The 20879-nt window shown below is 43.7% G+C and overlaps 1 protein-coding gene across 1 annotated transcript in view; it reads right to left on the bottom strand.

The window, feature by feature from the left end:
* Positions 1-20879, bottom strand: part of KIF26B (kinesin family member 26B) — a gene marked incomplete at both ends in the record, with an annotated part of 292830 nt that overhangs the window by 13925 nt on the left and 258026 nt on the right. The window contains 2 exons of the mRNA XM_080616449.1: positions 2273-5705; positions 6820-6982. Coding sequence (XP_080472575.1) covers positions 2273-5705; positions 6820-6982 — 3596 coding nt within the window. The remainder of the gene's footprint in view (positions 1-2272; positions 5706-6819; positions 6983-20879) is intronic.

Raw genomic sequence — 20879 nt, forward strand, 5'->3', positions numbered from 1 at the left:
GAAAAAGACAGGTCAGATATTACACAGCAGCAAAAAAGCAGCAAGGTTAGACTCCCCATGTTTTCCACTATGGAAAGGTTCCTGCTTGCCTCCTAGTTCACTGTCTTTGCATACCTGCACAGCACGACAAACCAATGTCACTCTTCTGCCAGGTAGGCTCAAGGCTGGCTAGACCATGGAAAAGCCTCTTCTTTACAGGTGTGTCTTCCAGACTGCTACAAAAGCAACCTGAAATCTGAGCCTCAAACAGTCCTCTCTTCATAAATCTCTATTCATGGCCATTGACACAATGTTCAGTCCTGCACAGGGGCTATCAAAAGCCAAAATTCTGAGCCAAAATATAATCCTGGTATAAAGTACAACACAGATCTGAAGCTCTCCTGTCATTAGAACACAGGGACAATGCTTTTCTTCTTCATATCTCCAGCCTTGTCCAGCCTCCAATGTGTTATCAAAGCAGAGAAAAGTGAAATGAAACAACTAGTTTTATGAGCATCAGAGTAAACAAATCCTCTTCTACTGTTTGGGATGAAATCTGGAGTTTAAAGAATCTCTGCCTGAAGCTTTTCTCAGAGTATTTTTTTAAAGTATCTTCCCTAGAGAAGAGGGGATATTCTCTAGTGTCTAATGAGGATAAGTCTAGATTGCCATTTGCTCTAGATTGCCTCTGCTGCTCATCTGCACAGCTGCCTGTTTTCACAGAACTTGATAATTTTTTGCATCAAAATTTCCCATGGAAAAAGTCTGTATTACATGGGCAGCTTCTTCATAAGTCACAATCCATTTGTCAGCACACACACACAAATGTCATCTCTGTGGACAGCTTCGTCTTCCTTTTCCACAACATAAAAATCATCTATCTATTTTCTTGCAAGTTACCATTTAACAGTTTATATTTGAAAGGAGCTATTAGAGGAATAGGTCCTTAGAAAGAGGAAAATCAATTACCATGTAAACTGAAGGGATAGGATGCAAAGTTAACTTAAGAAAGATTATGTCATCACTTGGTCTGTGCTTGCACCATGTAGAGTGATCACTTTCAGATGCATCCTCTGAACAGGTACAATCAGCCATGCACTTATGGATATGGTTTTAATAGCACTATCTATTGTATTCACAGCACATGTTCTTCCTGCTACAACAGTCAAGAGCATAAAGAAAGGGACAGTTACTCATTACTCAGTTCATTCACTGCAACTGAATTCCAGAGTTGAGTATCCCAGCAAGTGGAATGGCTGGTGGGTTAGGAGCTCTATGAGAATAACACATTTCAGACAGACAGCACTACTGTAGGACAAGCAGTCACTGATATTTCACATACCTGTGCACACCAGTTTCAATGCCAACATGCTTTTTTTTATTTCTCAAGTGTGGGTTAGGCAAGACTTACACTTCAGGTTGGAAAAACAGCACCCAGGAAAGAGGTGCAGTCATCACCTGGTAACTGCTCCCCATCCCTGTCCTACAATTTTCTGAAACTTGTTCAGGTGGGAAGATGTAATAGTTGCAACTGCACAGACTCTTGATATGACCCATGAGGCTCTTGCAATTTAATTAAAGTCCTGATGTAGTGTGAAAGCTACTGGGGATTATATCTGAACAATGATGAAGTCTTCTTGATCCTGTCTATGATAACTAAAAATGTTTCCGATTTGCAAGTGCTGCAGTGCAGTAGTTCCCAGATATTATTATTATTAATGTAATTATTTGTTATCAATAAATTACTAGGAAAAGAAGGAGTCTCAACTCAAAAGTTAAAAACCAAGAGACTCAGAGGCAGGATGACATTTATCAAGGGCATGGGCACAACTTTATTCCATCTTCTAGGCAGAAGAAGGAATTCTGTGGTGGTGTCAGCTGTGGGGCATCTTGTACTTTTGGCCATTCAAAACACACAAGGAGCAGAAGTGGACCACAACAGATACTGCTATTCAGCAAGACTCTGATCCTGTGTTGGTGAAACACATTAGAATGTGGTTGCCATTGGCAATACTAACCAGTTTTAGGGATAAATGTTATTCTGTTAATGTGAAGTAAACCTAAGTGAAATGGGTGAGGGAGAGACTCCACTGCAAAGGCAATGCAACCACATAGGATTTGTGCATGTTGCAAAATGAAGAGACTTGAAGCCTAGGACACTTACCCTGGCCTCACTTCTTTGCTAAGTGATATAGCTGGTACTGCATTAGCTCACCTTTGGAGCTAACCTCCCCGCCATGTACTACTTATCTGCTTTGGTCCGCATCCCTCTTTCACACCACTACAAGCTTACCTGCATTTGATCGTTTCTTTGGATTTTTGAGACTTCGGCACCTGCCACTCATGGAGCTGCTGTTCTCACTCATGGAGTCTTGTGCTGAAGAGCCACTCCCCGTCGCCTCACTGTCCCTCATCATGCTCTCATAGCCACTGCTCCCTCCGCTGTGATAGAAGAGGGCTGTTTTCCCCATGGCAGGGGGCAGCTCCCCACTCAGGACACTGCTGTTGTCACTCCCGTGGCCACTGCTGCAGCGGTGAGGCTTCCGAGGAGGGGTGATCTTGCTGTAAGGTGAAGGCAGAATGTGAACAGCTGGCTTCTCATCTCCAGGAAGGCCCCCACGCTCATCTGCCTCTGGGCTTCCCCGCAGCTGTAAGCCTCTGGCACTGGCACTCCCTTGCAGCAGCTCCGAAATCCGTCCGTTGACAGCCCGAAGGGGCAACTTAGAAGCGAGGCTGGAGCCCCGGTTTCTGCTGAGGGACTGCATTGACCAGGACATATTCTTCCCACTTGGAGGCAAACTGGAGCTCTGCCCTACGGACTGAGGCAGTGACTTGGTTGAGAAGCTGAGAGTTTTGGTGGCAGAGGCGGATAGGCTGCGGGCCTTAGGACTTGCCAGCAGGAGCTTGCTGACGGCAGAGATCTTTGACTGGCTGGCCTTTGGAGAGGCACCTGCCGACTGGGAGAGGCCCGAGTTGGTGGGTGAGGACATGACGCTACGGCTGAGGCTCCTCCCGGTGCGAGGCATGGTGGTATCTTTGCCAGGGCTCATTTTAGAGCTCACAGAGGACAGGCTTTCTGCTCTTTCCAGTGACAAACACTCGTAGTGGCTTCCCGTGGACCTCCCAAGAGAGTTGGTCCTGCTGGCAAGCTGCTCCAATTTGGCACTGAAGAGCTTGCTGCTGCTGTTGCCACAGTTGCTGTCAACACCAGGGCCTTTCTGTTTGGCATTCAGCTCCTCAGGGAAACTAGCCAGGAAGGACCCAGGCTGGCTGGAGGGACTGCTTGTGGTGCTGCTGGCTGCGCTGTGCTGGGGGCTGGCTCTGTTCTTCTGATCCAAGCTTGACTTTCTGACTGGTGGCAGAGGAGGGGTCCCTTTGGGACGAGTGAGAACACAGTGCTTGGGAGAGACCATTTTCCTGTCAAGGCTAGCCTTAGAAAATTGGGGAAGGGCAGGAGAGACACCTCCACTGCTGTCAGTGGCAGTAGGATGGAGGTGACTGTCAGGCTCCTCCAGCTTGCCTGCCTTCAGGAGCCCTCGAGGAAGGCTACCATTCTTCAAGCTGTCACTGGAATGAACAGGGCTTTGGGTTGCTGAGCCAGATGCTGCCACCTCACACCCATCCACAATCCTCTTTAGACTGTCAGATCCTGGGGAGATAGAGGTGTCCCCACTGCTGCTGCTAAACCTGTCCACTGAGGACTGCTTTGTGCTGTGCTCAGCCTTGACTGAAACTGTGGTTGTGTCAGGCCTTGGCCCATCACTGCTCCCAGAGCAGTCCTTCTTTACATCTTCTTCTCTCTTCAACCAAGGATCTTCAAATTTGATATCCTTCTTAGCACTGGATTCTCTCCTGTCATGGGGATGAGCAACCTTTGAGTCTGCAGTTACTGCTGGAACAGCGTCATCAGTCTCTTGTGCTTTGAAGGGATTAACAGCAATACATGGATACACAGTAATGTTTGTCTTCATAGGGATGTAGCCTTCACAGCTGCTGAGGCTTGCAGTATTTTTGATTGTGACAGTAGTTTTCCCTAGAGCTGATATTTTACAGCCTTTGATGGGTGGCACTTTGCTGAAAGCTTCCTGCCCCATTTCTGACAGTATAAGCATGTTGTCAGTCACAGGCTTCTGTTTGTCACTTAAACAAATCATGCTGGCACTTTGTATGGTGCTCGCAAACTCAGAGACAGGGGGTTCTGCCATTGCTTCCCCGTGTCCATAGCATGCATGGGCTATGAAGCTGTGGCATGACTGTTCACCATCACTCCCTGTGCTCATTTCACTCAACCATGAGCTGATGGATGAACGCCTGCTGCCATCATCCTGGGGTTTATCATCCAGGCCCAACTTTGGAAGTGGAAGGAACTGTGTGATACTGACTTCAGATACAGGAGCTGCACTGGAGTAACATTCAAGATCTTCAGATATGCTGCTGATAATACTGACTGGCCTAGATCCAGAGGCCAAAGCTTGCACAGAGCAGTCACTATTAAAACTGATGATACTGGTTGGGCGTCCATTGTCAAGGACCCCACTAATGGTTAGCTCTTCTACAAGGGTGAACACCAGCTCATCCTCTCCATTCAGCTCTAATGGCTGCTGCACAGTCACCATGGTGGTGCTCAGAATCTCCTTCTTGGATTCTGTAGAAATGCTTTGATGCTGATCTTCATCAAGAATGGTCTCTTCAAAATCCCCATTGCTGGAAGACACTGACTTCTTCATGATCTGAGGGCTCATGCCTACAGGTGGGGTCCGGATTTCTGACTGCAATAAAGATTCATTAGACGTCATCCCAGTATGCTTACTCAGAGGAGCTGGTGGGGGAGTGGAGCTCGGCAAAACTCCTTTCTGTGTATAGACCTTGCACCTCTGGGAAGGAGAAGTTGGTGGCTTGTACTCAGATGTCTTTGAGAGGCTCGCAATGCCAAGCCGGGGCGAACCCATTGGCCGAGGTTTGCCTTCCACAAATCCACAGGTGTTGAGACCTTCTCTGCTGCTCTGCAAGCTGGTGCTGTGTGCTAACTGACAAGAGCTAAGCTCTTTACTAGAGCTGCCTGTTACGCTCCTGGGAGAAGAAGGAGTTGAAACATTAGTAAGAGCACCAGAAGGAACAGGGGAGTGATTTCTCTTAGTTCTGCTGGGTGTTGCATTTATATTTTCCTTGGCTACTCTATCAGGATACTGACATTCTGGCATCGAATCTTCCTTATCTGGTTCTGGTATGTGGCTAAGCTCTGCCAGCTGGCTTGAGACAGAGCACTTTGACTTCTGGTCTGAACTAAATTGAGCAGGCATCTCTTCAAAGGGAAATTTGTCAGTCTCTTCACTGCCATCTATGCAATCCAGCCTCTCCTGGAGTTCTGCAAAGGTGTTGCACTTCAGGCAGTCTCTTTCAGATGTGCTGGGCCCTGATTCACTAACTTCTTCCAACCTGCCCTCGTTTTTTGTCTTTTGCAGAGCAGGAACTATGGGAACAAAGTCAGGGGGACCCTCATTATCCGTCAGTTCCTTATCAGAAAGGGCAGTGCCATTGGGGCCAACGTAAATCACTGTGTCGCATGACTGCTCACTGCTGGAAGAATAATCAGGATCACTTGATAAATGCAAAATAGGGAAGTCTGGATCAACAGTGTTTCTAGAATGGAAAGGCCTAAGCTGGGTTGGCCTCCGCATCCTGCCCTCCTCACAGGAGCTCTCTCCTCCAGAAGAACTCGAAGTGTACTGCAATATGAGAGAGAGAGAGATAGCACGACATTTCAGCACTGCAAACAGCTCTTTGCGCAAAGCATATACACAAAAAGGTCACAGTCACATCTAAACTGGGAAATTAAACTAAGGCACAGAACTCTGAAGCTTCTTATCTATAGCCCTACAGCAAACACACAGCAGTGTTCAGTGGAGAACCCAATGCCCCAGCTCTGTGTCCCACTCAAAATCATGAGACTTCAAAAAAAAATATACTGAACAAATGGATTTGGATCTCTCCCTTAATTGAGCCCAGCCAAAGAAATCAAATATTTGGCAAAGGCTTTGCTGATTTTGTGTGTGTGAGTGTGCTATGTGAAGAGGAATGAGAAAACTCATTACACAAGGCACAGAAAATAAAGGAAATCCCCATTTGATTATGCTACCAGTGCATGGAATTGTATAATGCGCACTCAGAGGTCTCTGGAGACTGCTGTGATGGTGTGTGGACTGAATCCCTTCACTCGTCTCTCTTCAAAACAGTGACGAAAAAGATTTTGTCAATCAATAGACATTCGTTGTGCCCAATTCACACCATAAACTGTCCAGAAGGAACCAGAACTCTTAAAACATGAAAGTGGATACAGCCCATCCTCACTCTAATTCTTGGAAAATCTATCATCCATATTTAGAAGCAGTGGGAATAACAGGATCATCAGTACTGTCAATGGACACACTACTTTGCATTTATTTTGCAGGAGCTCTCTCTGAGAAGCACAGAGAATCTAATTCTTAATTAATCCCAATTTTATTTAACTTTACAGCAGTCTCACTCCTTATTATTTCATTAGCACTAAAAGAAAAACTGAAAACAAATGCTCTCTGACAGCTATACCATTAAATAAGGCCAGCTTACAAACCTGCTATCGCGGATGTCTGAACACATTCCTCTGTATCTAAAGCTGAAGCACTTACCCCTCCTAGTCTCTGCTATGTGCTCTAAACCACTTGCCTAGGACAAGTGGCTTGGAACCCACACGCTTTGGAATTGATTACTGATTTTGTTACACACTACTCTGTTAAGGATCATTCAGGGTCCTTCTTCCTCCCTCCTCCACCATTACAAGAAGGGAGTTATACACTGTCTTACCTTAGTTTTCTTTTTCTTCATCCTGAGGACCCTTGATGCAATCTGGATGGTGGACAGTGTCTCAGCATAGTTCCCCGCGGTGGCTGAAATGTGAGCTATCATTGTGGTTCGGCAGTTCATGTTCCCCAAGGACTCCCGAAGCAACATGGTGAGCTTGCTGTCTCTGTAAAATAAAATGAATTAAGGCTACATTAGTGAGCAAGATTTCACTTTGACCACTGTGATGCTGATTTTTTTCTCTTTTCAATGGAATCCTAATTAGTATCCTTCCTTAGGTTTGCATTCTGTTATTTCTGCAGCTGAGCATGAAAGACAGACCCTGGACTACAACTTAAACACCTTTCCTCTTCCCAGTTCCCCCTTTCTGTCTTCTTCTGGCCTCAGTTATTCTGTACTGTTACCAATGCCAATACAGAAATGCAGACCAGTGTTGGAGACTAACTGTGAAGGAGCCACTGTGGCACACATCTGCTGCCCTTTTCCAGTGCATAGTGTACAAGGAAACTTTGGCCCAGCTTTGAAGGACAAGAGGTAATGAATTAGATTAGAGAACTCAGATTTTTTCTTGCCTTCTAGGGCACTGGGTAACTCAATAATAACAATAGTTAAATCACTGAAATTAATTTTGCCGGTCATACCAGTGAAATACAAAACAATCAAGCCTTAAAACTTTGCACAGTTGTTCTTTCATATTAGATCTTTTCTTCCACTGAGGCAGAAATCAAATTTTCTGTTCTTGCCATTTACTCTATTGTTCAGCATAGGATAGCTTTTGAAATGCTGATGCTTTTCTGTCGGGTTGTCTGTGACTGGACTAAGAACATGAATTTTAACAGCACAATGATGCATATATAACACCTCTGTGGTGATCATCTAATCCTGTAGTCAGAAATGCACCATATAATTTTTAAAGATAGCTTTAGCTACAAGGTATACAGGCCAACTAGAGAGCTAGTTGGGAAATGGCATCCTTTTTGAAGAGAGCCTCTCCTACATTAAGGATTGTGGATGATAGTTACATACGGCTGAAAGCAAAAACAGCAACAGCCTGGCATTTACCTATTGCTGAAGAAATTTGTTTCACTGTTGTAATGACAGCAATACCTTCAGTGGCTGGGGATCAGATTTTTGCTACTCTCCCATCAATATCTAATAAAGACCAATGGTACTTGTTTGCCCTTAGTCATCCACTTATCCTTTCCAGCCCCTGGGAGCTCTGCATAAAGCTGCAAGTGCTGGGAACTGAAGTTATGCCCACTGGATGGGACTGACAGATAAGCATAAAATTTCTTGAGCCTCTCTTTTTAATTGAGTAAACAATAGCATTTGGGATTCATATTTTGATGCAACTAGCAATAAACCTGAGAAGCTCACAAATTGTGCCTCTCTTGACATTTCCAGTACTTGCAATTTCAGCTAGGCTAGCAACACTGGAAATAAAACATTTTTTGTTTCAGGATTTCTTCTTCCATCTGCTCCAGTCACATTGAAGGCAACCTGGTGTCTTTGAGATGCAAACAAACATCCAGAGACAGTCTCACTCATTTCACTTGTGACCTAAGGCTGCTTTGAATCCACAGATCCAGAGTTAATAAGCTGCTGTATTTCAGGTTAGTGGTCCTCCTTTCCATCAAGGAATAATCAAGATATCAAATTTTGTATGTCAGTTATTGCCACCCAATGCAGAGTTACACAGAAATTATGAACATCTGCACAGAAATCAATAACAAGCCTTTCATTTGCTAGTGCTTCTATCATTGCAAAACATGAGACGACAGGGGAAAGGGCAAAAGAATACATTCTGAACATGCTGGTCTCCTGAGAATACATAACCCATGCAGCCAGCATCAGCACACTGCAGCATGGTTCTCTTAGAGGTATATGCATTATGAATATAAAATAATCTCTGCCATCTGCCTTGTACTGAAATACACACTTGCAAGAAGAATGACGATACAGAGGAAATACCTATCTATAATTCAAATGATCCTCTGACATATATCGATAGGAACTAAAGGGCAGATTTGTTTAGGATTAAAGCCTGAAACCAAGCTGCAAATAAGCCCAGCCAATGCTAATTTCTAATTTCAGTTTGCTCATTCAGCACAGTCTGCACCCTGACTACCAACTTCACTTTGCACCCAGACAAAATAACTAGCCTTGGTGTCACTATTTTACACTGAAAAATAAAATAAAGTTGAAGAAATTTGCTAAACAGATTTTTGTCAATTCTGGACATGGCCACAAGACAAGGTCACCTGTTCAAGGTTCACTAATCTCTCACAATAGCACCTACTAACTTATAAAGGAAAGAAAGAAAATCAAGGAGAACATAATAACACAAAAATGTGTGGCTTAATTTTTAACTCACCCTATCTTCATCAAGTAAAATATTAGTAAAATATTCTGGATGTCTCAATGAAATTTGCTTGACAGAGACTGTGAGACACAAAGTAGATGCTTTGTTCTTCTGAATGCTGAGATGGCATTTCTGCCTGAAAAAAAGAAAGGCTCTGAACTGTTTCATTAGGTGATTCATGAACTGGTATTTGCAAAAGCAAAATTTCTTGTGAAAGCAGATTTTACAAAGAGAAGGTCTGCACTGGAAGAGCTTTGAGAAGAAAGGTCTTTGTTGATCTCCTTGCTGTGCAAACTACACTAAAACACAGGAAGTTTTGAAGAAACTCACAGAAGGACTGCTGCTCCAAGGTGCATGTTGCTCATTGTGTTAAGCAAATGCTGGCTTGCAGAAGGTCACAGATTTCTCATAGCAGCATACTGAAATGCACCAGTGTCCTTATGGAAGGTAGGAGATCTTCAGGAATGCTATGGCCCATTTCTATTCTGCTCCAAGAGCAATATAATTATATGCCAGAGCAGCACAATGGCCCCATTTTATATACCTGTCTTCATTTTAAATGTATCTCTATCCCATCAACAAATGTTTTTATAGTTTCAGAAATTTACTATAACTCATCATGAATATACACAGAGAGCAATGAAGATGGGGTCAGAATGTGACACTTCAGACTCCGATGCCTGTATATCAGTCAATTCTGTAGCTTTTTCAGTACTTAAAAGTTTCCTCATTTTTCTAACTGCATCATGTGGTCTAATAAAATACATTACCCTTACTTGTAAAAAATTTCTTGCCTAACTCCTTAGATCATCATGGCTACAACAACAGGTAAAATCCTAAAATAAGGTATGCAAAGCTCTATCTTTGGAAAAGTCCAGAGCCAGGAGGCAGGGGGACAGGAATATGGCTGAATAAGGAACTGCTGGGTATGCTCAAGTGGAAGAGCAGAGTTTATAGGTCATGGAAGGAGGGGCTGGCCACTCGGGAGGAATATAAGGCTGCTGCTAGAGGATGTAGGAAGGCAGCTAGGATGGCTAAGGCCTCCTTAGAATTAAATCTGGCCAGAGGGGTCAAGGACAACAGAAAGAGCTTTTTCAAATACATAGCTGATAAAACTAACACCAGAGGCAAGGTTGGCCCACTGGTGAATGGGATGGGTGCCCTGGTGACAGAAGATATTGAGATGGCAGAGTTATTGAATGCCTTCTTTGTGTCAGTCTACTCTGCCGGAGGCAGTCCTGAAGAACCCTGTACTCCTGAGACCTCAGATGAAGTCAGGTCACTGGAGCAGTTTGCCTTAGTCCATGAGGAATGGGTTAGGGACCAGTTGAGCAATCTGGACATCCATAAATCCATGGGTCCAGATGGGATGCACCCGTGGGTGCTGAGGGAACTGGCGGAAGTCATTGCTAGACCACTCTCCATCATCTTTACCAAGTCTTGGGAAACGGGAGAGGTGCCTGAGGACTGGAGGAAAGCAAATGTCACTCCAGTCTTCAAAAAAGGCAAGAAGGAGGACCCAGGTAACTATAGACCGGTCAGCCTCACCTCCATCCCTGGGAAAGTGATGGAACACCTTATCCTTGATGCCATCTTAAGGCATGTCAAGGATAAGAGGGTTATGAGGGGCAGTCAACATGGCTTTACCAAGGGGAAGTCATGCTTGACCAACCTCATAGCCTTTTATGAGGAAATAACATTGTGGATGGATGATGGCAGAGCGGTGGATGTGGTCTACCTTGACTTCAGCAAAGCATTTGACACAGTCTCCCACAGCATCCTCATAGCTAAATTGAGGAAGTGTGGCCTGGATGATCAGGTAGTGAGATGGACTGCGAACTGGCTGAAGGACAGAAGCCAGAGAGTTGTAGTCTATGGGGCGGAGTCTAGTTGGAGGCCTGTATCTAGTGGAGTGCCTCAAGGGTCAGTATTGGGACCAGTATTATTTAATATATTCATCAATGATTTAGATGAGGGAATTGAGTGTACTGTCAGCAAGTTTGCTGATGACACTAAGCTGGGAGGAGTGGCTGACACGCCAGAAGGCTGTGCTGCCATCCAGCGAGACCTGGACAGGCTGGAGAGTTGGGCAGGGAGAAACTTGATGAAATATAACAAGGGAAAGTGTAGAGTCCTGCATCTGGGCAGGAACAACCCCAGGTTCCAATATAGGTTGGGGAACGACCTGTTAGAGAGTAGTGTAGGGGAGAGGGACCTGGGGTCCTAGTGGATGGCAGGATGACCATGAGCCAACACTGTGCCCTTGTGGCCAAGAAGGCCAATGGCATCCTGGGGTGTATTAGAAGGGGGGTGGTCAGTAGGTCGAGAGAGGTCCTCCTTCCCCTCTACTGCGCCCTGGTGAGACCGCATCTGGAATATTGTGTCCAGTTCTGGGCCCCTCAGTTCAAGAAGGACAGGGACCTGCTGCAGAGAGTCCAGCGCAGGGCGACAAAGATGATTAAGGGAGTGGAGCATCTCCCTTATGAGGAAAGGCTGAGGGAGCTGGGTCTCTATAGTTTGGAGAAGAGGAGACTGCGGGGGGACCTTATTAGTGTATATAAATATATAAAGGGGGAGTGTCATGAGGATGGAGCCAGGCTCTTCTCAATGGCAAACTATGATAAGACAAGGGGTAATGGGTATAAACTGGAACACAAGAGGTTCCACTTAAACTTGAGAAGAAACTTCTTCTCAGTGAGGGTGACAGAACACTGGAACAGGCTGCCCAGGGAGGTTGTGGAGTCTCCTTCTCTGGAGACATTCAAAACCCACCTGGACACATTCCTGTGTAATCTTATCTAGGTGTTCCTGCTCTGGCAGGGGGATTGGACTAGATGATCTTTTGAGGTCCCTTCCAATCTCTAACATACTGTGATACTGTGATACTGTGACACTAAACTCAGATGTCTTTAGGAAGTATGTCAGCAGGTACGGTAAAGAGGATCCAGAAAGGAAAATCTGTGCAGATATCTAGGCAGAAAGTTCCAGTTCATTTCATGGAGTAGCAGCCCTCCACATGGAGAGGAGCTCTCTCTTCTTCATGCCGCTCCCTTACCTTCTCCTTATTTCAACCTTCTCAAATTACAGCAGCTACTGAAGGACTTGTAGTGCTATTTTCCGAATGTCTCAATAGCTACCTTAAAGAACGCTAGCAGGTATTAAACCTCCACAAAACTGAGATGTGGTTGTGCTGCAGTGAGCAATGCTCTTTGTGTTTACTCTTCGGAGACTTCACCATGCAAACCTGAATCTGTTTAAGTTAGTCCTTTCATTTGCTCAGTAAGAAGGAAAAATGTACAACTTCATGCTCCTCATATATATCTGTATTTTCCTTCCTCACGAATCATTAATCATACCCAGATTCAAATAATACAGAATCTTACATTGAAGAATGAAATATTCAAGATCATAGAATCATAGAATGGTTTGGGTTGGAAGAGACCTTAAAGATCATCTAGCTCCAACCCCCCTTGACATGAGCAGGGGCACCTCTCACTAAACAGTTGCTCAAAGCCCCGTCCAACCTGGCCTTGGACACTGCCAGGGATGAGGAGGCCACAGCTTCTCTGGACAACCTGTCCCAGTGTCTCACAACCCTCATAGTGAAGATCATGATACCTTTCCTTGGAAATTGCATAAATCCCACTTGCATTAAGTCAAATTCTTTGATTTCATGACTGGATACTACTTTACCACTAGACCCCTGTCTCAATCACTGAACAGGATAAACAGTGCTCACTGAACAAGACATTATCCAGTCTGTAATTTAATCCTTGCCTTTTAATTTGCATCCTTGTGCTTTATCTACTGTTAGGTCTATAGAAACTCAGCTCAATTCAGAATGACTGATTTTTTCAGAGGTTCATGGGTTGTTTTTTTTTCCTGTGGTACTCATCAATGCAGTATCTGATGAATGCCTCTGAGGCAAGGTACGTAAACCCCTGATAATACCTGCAGCACTGAAGACTTCACTAAGCACAGGTGTTTGGTGTGAAGCACTCTTTAAGAGCACTGAGCATTACACAGTCTTTTATATTCAAAGTACAGCTAACTTTGACTTCTCTTGCAGAGAAAATGGAGCAGCTGGTTCTCAATCTGAGTACCCGGAAAACCAGGAACATACAATTAATAGCCATCTGAAAACTTTAGGAACGCATTGGAAGAAACAATTCTGAAGGCAGTATGAGCACCCCTCAGAATACCTCCGTTCTCTTCCACAGCTCTCGATCCCATTGTACATATGTCTTCAAACTTCTGCTATAAATTAGGGAAGAAATTTATGGACAATCTCATTGCTGTATACAGACCTGATTCATCTCTAAAGCAGGAAGCAGGTACTTCAGCTACCCTGAAAAGATAATAACTGGGGAGGGGAAAGAGGGGCAAATCCTGCAAAGACAATACAATATATAGCCCATGCGGCCAAAGTAAGTTTGCTAGGAGAGCCCTGATTTTGACATTTCCTGCCCCTATAGTGATAGATTTCACGATCTGAATGCTGTTATATGTATTTCATGTAAATACATGTGGATTTGTGTTTACACTTCAATGAGACATCAGCAAGCCTGGAACCTTCTTAAGTACTAAAAAGCCTCAGCTGCTGAACTAGCTGACTAGCTGGCACCAACAGCTGGCTGCCACCTTTAGTATGGACTAGTAGAGAAAAAGGACATGACTCTCAATTTACCATGAGGTTTTGCTAGTATTTGCTGCTTGCAGAAAACCAGTAAGACTCAGGAGCATCACAATCTTTTGCCATGCCATAGGAAAGCTGTGCTCACATGTGCTCGCATCCTTTTTTGCCATGTTCATCTCTCATCAGACAATCCTGTTGTCTTCTACCAGTGCCTATCCTGGGCTTTCCTCATCCAACCTTCTTACTCATTCTCACAATATGATTCTCACACCTAACATCCTAAACACCTAGCTCCTTTCCTAAACAGCCCAGCAGAGCTCCATTTCATCCTGCTGTGGTCTAACCAGCTACACCAGACTTTGCCAGTCTCCAGTATCACTGCTAGACATTCTCCTAGCACTAATCTCCTCTTTTCTCATCTCTTGCTCCCACTAATGTCCTTCACTGTCACTGCCTGACCTCCAACGTCCCTCTCTCCACTCGAGTCCCCCCAGCTGCTCACTGATACCCAGCAGAGAAACTCCATAACCCTGCCGTAATTTGGCATGGCTGACTGTATCATGCTGCCCAGATGAGGTGCAGACCAGGGTGAGGGGACATAGCATGGGCAGTGCCTTCCTCTATCCGGTCCTTCAGCTTTGTGAGAATCTGTGGGAGCCATGTGTTTGAAGTGAACTACATATAAAGAGATAAATGGCAATTGCTTTTGTTTAGGGCTGTAAAATAGAATTCATGAATAGAAAATGAAGCGATAAGAATATGTATTATGCTCAGAAATTTGCAGGAGTTTTCATTGCCCAGCATCTCATTCTCTATATGGGAGAGGCAAACACATGACTGTTCCACAAAAGAAGGGAATACTAGACGGGAAGATCCAGCTAAAGTCTTGGAATAATGATTTTTCTGTGCAATTATTCAGGTAATTCTATTATATGCTTTGTTTTGAGGTCCCTCCACCTTAATAACAAATATTTTCTTTATCTTCCCTTTCTTCTCACTCCCCTGCTATGAGGATTTTGGCTGTTTTGTGGTAACAGCAGCACCATCAGGAATAGAAATAATGACATTCCACAAGGGATACAATACAATATTATAACTAAGCTTTAGGACATGCAAGGGTGTGTGTTTCTGCTCTCTATTAATCATATACCTTAGTGTCTTCCTAGGCACTTGGCCAAAAGAAGAAAGTTGTCAACTCCCTCAAGGTGTTATTGTTACAGGATCAGATGATGTATGCCCTCAGGTGTCTTGTAATCTAATTATTTATCAAGTTATGTCAAAGGAAAAATCTCAGTAACTACGGCAGTTATTTTGATTGTGAAGTCTTGACTCTTATCCCTTGTGCTGATGCACTGCTTTATTCATAGTTATAAATGCTTGCATAACAAGGGAACCATATAAATACTCCATTTGGTTTTGGCTCTTATTGCATGGAAATAGTCTCTACAGAGGCAGTAATTAAAGCTTAAAAGGCACAAACCCAGCAGCGGATGTTACAGGTGTGTAACAGCTGAGTTCATGATGAACCAGTATAACTTGCTTAGCTATTTCTCTCCTTTCTGTTAAGAATTTCAATAGAGGGAGAGAGGAAATGGGAGCAATGTGTGTAGACACAGTTAAAATGAGGCCAGGTGGAGTGATAAAGCCCTCAGTGGTTCAGCCATGTAAGCCTGGCTTTGTTTGCAGAATGAAGCGAGGCAGTTGAAGAAAGATGGGTAACGTGTTGGACCTTTAACCCAGGGAATCCTTCACCTGGTGAAATGAGGCATTGGGGAAATAATGAACTCATTCCAGGTGGAAGCTGACTGGCCTTACAGGGAAAATTAAACAAAGTGTAAATCTCCACCACCACTACAGTTAGTTATCTTGTATGAAGCATACCAACACAACCCAGAAAGCTGTGCTCACTGCACAGACGAAGGAGAAGCCAGCTGAAAGGACTGCACTGGGGGGATACTGTGCTCCGGTTCATGTACTGGCAAAATCACATCCACATCTGGAAGGGATGTGACACTGCAACAGTCAAGAGCGGGACAAAAGTGTTGCTGCAGCCAACCATGGGATAATAGGAACTTACACTTAAAATCTAGTATAATGAAATGCATATAAAATGTAGGGGGGGTTCCCTAAAATTCTTATCTTTTAAGAGCCTGTGTGCAAATCCCACACTGCAGAACAAGCCTTGTGCTTGTGACAACACATGAGCATGTGGCAGATGCACAAAATAGCATCTTTTGTTTCTTTTCAGCAAAGACAGAAAAAACAAATTAATGACAGGAGGAGTCTCAATAGCTGCAGCTACTCTGATTCCTTGAAACAGACTGAACCATAAAAGGGCTCATTCAAGAGTTATAGCTTTTGCATAAAAGTTGCTCCCAAAGCTGATGAAACTTAAACAGTCTACAAAACAGTCAAGGAGGACCCTGTTATCCAAAAATGACATAGAAGTGCCCCTCCCTTTGGAGGTCCCACTGAATGATGTCAGCAACTCAAGCTTATCCATAGTAGACCTTACAATAATACCCTCCAGTATCTTACATAATATCTTCCAATAAAGCAGTCACATAACAGCTGCACTTTTACCTATGTATTAAAGAGTACATGGCAATATCAAGCTAAAGACATAAACTGTTATTTACAGGCCAGTGTGTTACCTCAGTGAGAGCTCAGAAATCCAGATGTACATAGAAGTCACAGAAAGTACAAGTGTTTGGGTGGGAGGGAGGAGGTGGTTGGGAGCACAGCTCTGCCGGAGACCAGCGATGGTTTCAGAGAGAGGACAGCACTAAAAATGGACAAAATGATCTCTCTCCCATCTGTACTCCAACTCTCAGCACAGAGCCAAACATCATTCACAAGCAAGAATTAAAGCCACACAAACAAAGCCGATCAAAGATAATAAAAAAGGAAAAGGATCCTAGTGGTCTGTTTCATTAAAGTGCCAGCTCCTAATAAATTCTAGCTGAAAAACAGAAGCTCAATTAATCCAGGGAGCTAATTAGGCTCAGCAACTTTATGTTGGATTTAGAGCCAGATTCCCCAAACCAGCAGTGCCACTGGTTAAGAAAATGTGTGCAGTAAATATTGTGATTTATAAGACAAAAAAAAAAATCCCATAGTTGAAACCAGTTAAAAATTCCCACTAATGATCCGGATTTTAAATAATTTAAGGACTCTGCACGTGGCCAGGCTCTGTGCTAACTTCTACCAAGGTACACTCACAGACGGAAGTAAAAAGCCTTCCCTCCTCGCCCTGCCCCTCCTTTTTTGGCTCCCTTACTTGGAAGCATTACAGCAACCACAAGTTTGGCTCAACTTATCTCTACAAAGCCATTTGGTTGCTTTATATGAGTAGGCAACAGTCATAGCTGCTATGGAAGAGCAACTGGAGCAGCTTAGGAGCTTGCTCATCATTTTCTTCAGCCTGCCTGCACCCTGAGAGCACAGCGGGAGGACTGGGAAGGGAAAGGGTGGAGTGTGGCTAGCCAGTGCCTATGCCCATAGAGCAGCGATAGGAGAAAACACACAAGAAAGAAGCATGAGGAAACATCCCCTGCCAATCTGCTGAGGGCATATTCTCGAAACTGCCTTCACACCAGGTAAGAGCACAGCAAAGAGACATCCAGCAAGGGCATTTCCAATACCCCTCCATCAGCAGGAAAAGCAGGATCCACTGCCTTTGTTCAGTGTCTTTGCTTGTGGCGCTGCTGCCCCAAGCTCCCTCTGCCTTCACAGGGTCAAGCAGTAGGTTGATAAAGCAAGGCTGTCCACTCTGCATTCAAGAGGCTAAGCAATGGGGCAGGTTTTTAGAAGGCCTCAGCTCTCTGCAGCTCAGCTGCTGCCAGTGTCACTGGCTAAAAAGCCACCACCAGTGACAGCACATACAGAGAAGAAGGGAAGCGGCCACCTTAACTCCTCTTCCAGTGCAAGCAAGCACATACCTACCAGACCGCAGACCGGCACGACTCTTGCATTACCCACACAGCTAGGTGACCCTTTCAGCAGCCATGTCGAATACACCACGGCAATTTGGAGTGGGACAGAAAGGCTTCTCACTGCTGCACCAAGCATTCCCATACTGCTCAGACAGAGGCAGCCTGCCTGGTGCACACAGTGGCATCTGTGAGCCCAAGTAGCGAGCAACAGCACTTTGCCCTTTGCTTGCAAGCCATGTTCAATTCACAGGTACTGAGAGTGAAATACCAGGATTCTTTTCTCAAATGAAAATTAACTTCAAATGTTTGCAATTGATCCATGAATATTCATGATCTTTTGGGAGGATTTCATAATTACTTCATTCTGGTTAGGCTCATATGATCTGCAGTAGCGACAGCAGTAGTTTACAGTCCTTCATCAAGATGCCAACAATTTGTCAGCATGACCTTCCCAGTTTCCTGTGCTGGAGAGCAGCTCTAGTTATCCTAATTGCAATCCCAAATGGAGTGGTACCTGAAAATAAATTGACTGCTGTTCAGTTTTAGAAACCACTCCACTTGGCACTGCTACCAGCGTAAATAGATGACATCTCCAGAAAACTGGAAAGGTCACTCAGGAAAATACTTCTCATTTTGATAAGTAAGACTTTATGTGCCAAACTCCTAAAGCCTTCAGTCCACAGCATTATAGCAGAGGGTAGTGAAAGTACATACACTCCTATGTGGAAAGGAAAAAAAGGGAAAGAGAAGGCAGATTTTGGCTGTCATTAATATTATGAAAATGATACAATTCATCTATGCTACTCACTAGATGTATTCCTGAAGAAAGTTAGGTTTAAGAGTTCGTACTGCCTATGCACCTGTGCACAAGCTTGCCTCCTCGCATCCAGCATTAAACTTCTAGACTGCTGGCTAATTTGAAGAAATTTTGCAAAAATAATAGGAAAGCTTCAAAGATAGTAAGTCTCTATAAATGCTGTGAGAATTGATAGCTGGGTGGATGGAGAGAAAACCAATCTGTGCTCCCACAGGTAAAAGACTGTAACTCCTTAAACTCCACTCTTGACCACACCAGAAAAAGCACACAGATGAGAAATTCCCAACTACAGAGGAGCTTTCATCCAGTATTTATACCCTTTTGGATGTCAAGAGACAAATTGTTAGAAATGTATTTTCTTGATGCTGATGCTCTCAGAACTCTTCATTTAGATCAACATATCAAAAAATATGCACTCATATAAAAGTGGGTCTTGACTGTAAGCTGTCAAAACACAAAGTAAACCAGTGAAAATATTAAACTAGCAGCATTAAAGCAAAATAAACAGTCAGAAGCCTCAAGGCATGCTTCCATCTCTGGTAATCAATTTATTACCTCTTAAAGCTCTTCTTCACATAGAGCTCCAAACTCTGCTTCACAGAGAAGAATGAAACTGCTAAAAGCTGCTAAAAGAAGCAATCCCTATCCACTGGCAAGGAAGATGGACTTCGCAGGAACCAAGGGGTCAGCTAACCTAAGGTGGGAATCAAGCAGGTGAAGTAAGGTCCAAAACGGGGAATTTTTTATGTCATCTGCCTTTGAACAGCTAGCTTCAGCTGCTCAGCTCCCAACCATCTAGGAATTAAAAACCATATTATATAAGAACACTGTATTGGCATGTACAGGTAATATGCACAGATCCTAGCAAATGTGCATGCCTCTCCTTCAGAAAATCTGGGTCAGTAATAAGCAGGCTAAGTATGGATTGAAACCAAGGGGGGCATAAAATCATAAAATGGAATAAAATGTAATAAAATAAAAATCATAAAAATCAATTAAAATCATAAAATGTAATCCATATGTAACCTCATGAATATGTATGTATGCCCAGCATCTATATAAGGCAGTGTATGGAGCAATAGGGGGAGACACACGTTAGGAGGAGCTATCCCCCGGGTCTCCCGGCGCCGCAATAAAGAATACCTGCTTGTCAACTTGAAAACTTTGTTGGCAAGTTTGTTCCTGGAGTTTTCTACAAATCAGGACTTAGCTGTCTAAATTTACACATACTTTCTCTTTTGAGAATCACAGAATCATAGAATGGTTAAAGTTGGAAGGCACCTTAAACATCATCCAGTTTCAACCTCCTTGCCATGGGCAGGGACATCTTCCACTAGACCAGGCTGCTCAAAGCCCTGTCCAACCTGGCCTTGAACACTGCCAGGGATGGGGCAGCCACACCTTCTCTGGATGACCTGTTCCAGAGTCTTACTACTCTCACAGTAAAGAATCTCCTAATATCTAATCTCAATCACCCCTCTGTCCGTTTAAAGCCATTCCCCCTTGTCCTGTCACTACATGCCCTTGTCCCTCTGCAGATTTCTTGTAGGCCCCTTTAGGGACCAGGAAGCTTCTGTAAGGTTTCACCTGAATCTTCTCTTCTTCAGGTTGAACAAGGCCAACTCTCAGCCTGTCTTCATAGGAGAGATGCTTCAGAGATACGAATAAAATAGTATCTTCTGAAGTCAAACAAATGGCATTAAAGTTAAACTGTGGAAGCAAAGGCAGTTTTATGATGACATTTTTGGCAGCTTAGGGCCAAATCTACCAGCTGCTGCAAGGCAGTGAGAGTTTTGTCATCTATAAACACAAGCATAAGAAAACTAAATGTTTGGTTGTTTTATCCCTCTCACACTCCATACTTTATTCACAGAGACTCCAAAAAAAACTCGAGGGACCCCAGTCTCCATAAAAGTACAATGTACTGTAAGTAAAACTGGCCAAATCGATATATAAAGATTTTTAATGGGTTTTTTTTAATGTACATTTGCTATTTAAACCATTTGGAGACAGGCTGTATCAAATACATTTATCTTCATCTATGCAGCGATTTAAAATATTAATGACACACATGCATTTTTCATGTTATCTGAAGTTTCGCTTCTCCTTTTAATGGATTTGTCTATTTATTTTGCCCACTATAATACCATTAATTAGACAAGTTCCTCAATAGGTTCTTATATCTCCAGTACTTCAGAGATCTTGTAATAGCCTGTAACAGTAAAGGAAAGGAACTCTTTTAAACATGCTGTTTAGGAGCTATTACATAGCTTGCAGTTTTACCTGAGGTAACCAGAGCATGCTTTCGAGTTT

Source organism: Psittacula echo, assembly GCF_963264785.1.
Source record: "Psittacula echo genome assembly, chromosome: 4".
Taxonomy (NCBI): Eukaryota; Metazoa; Chordata; class Aves; order Psittaciformes; family Psittacidae; genus Psittacula; species Psittacula echo.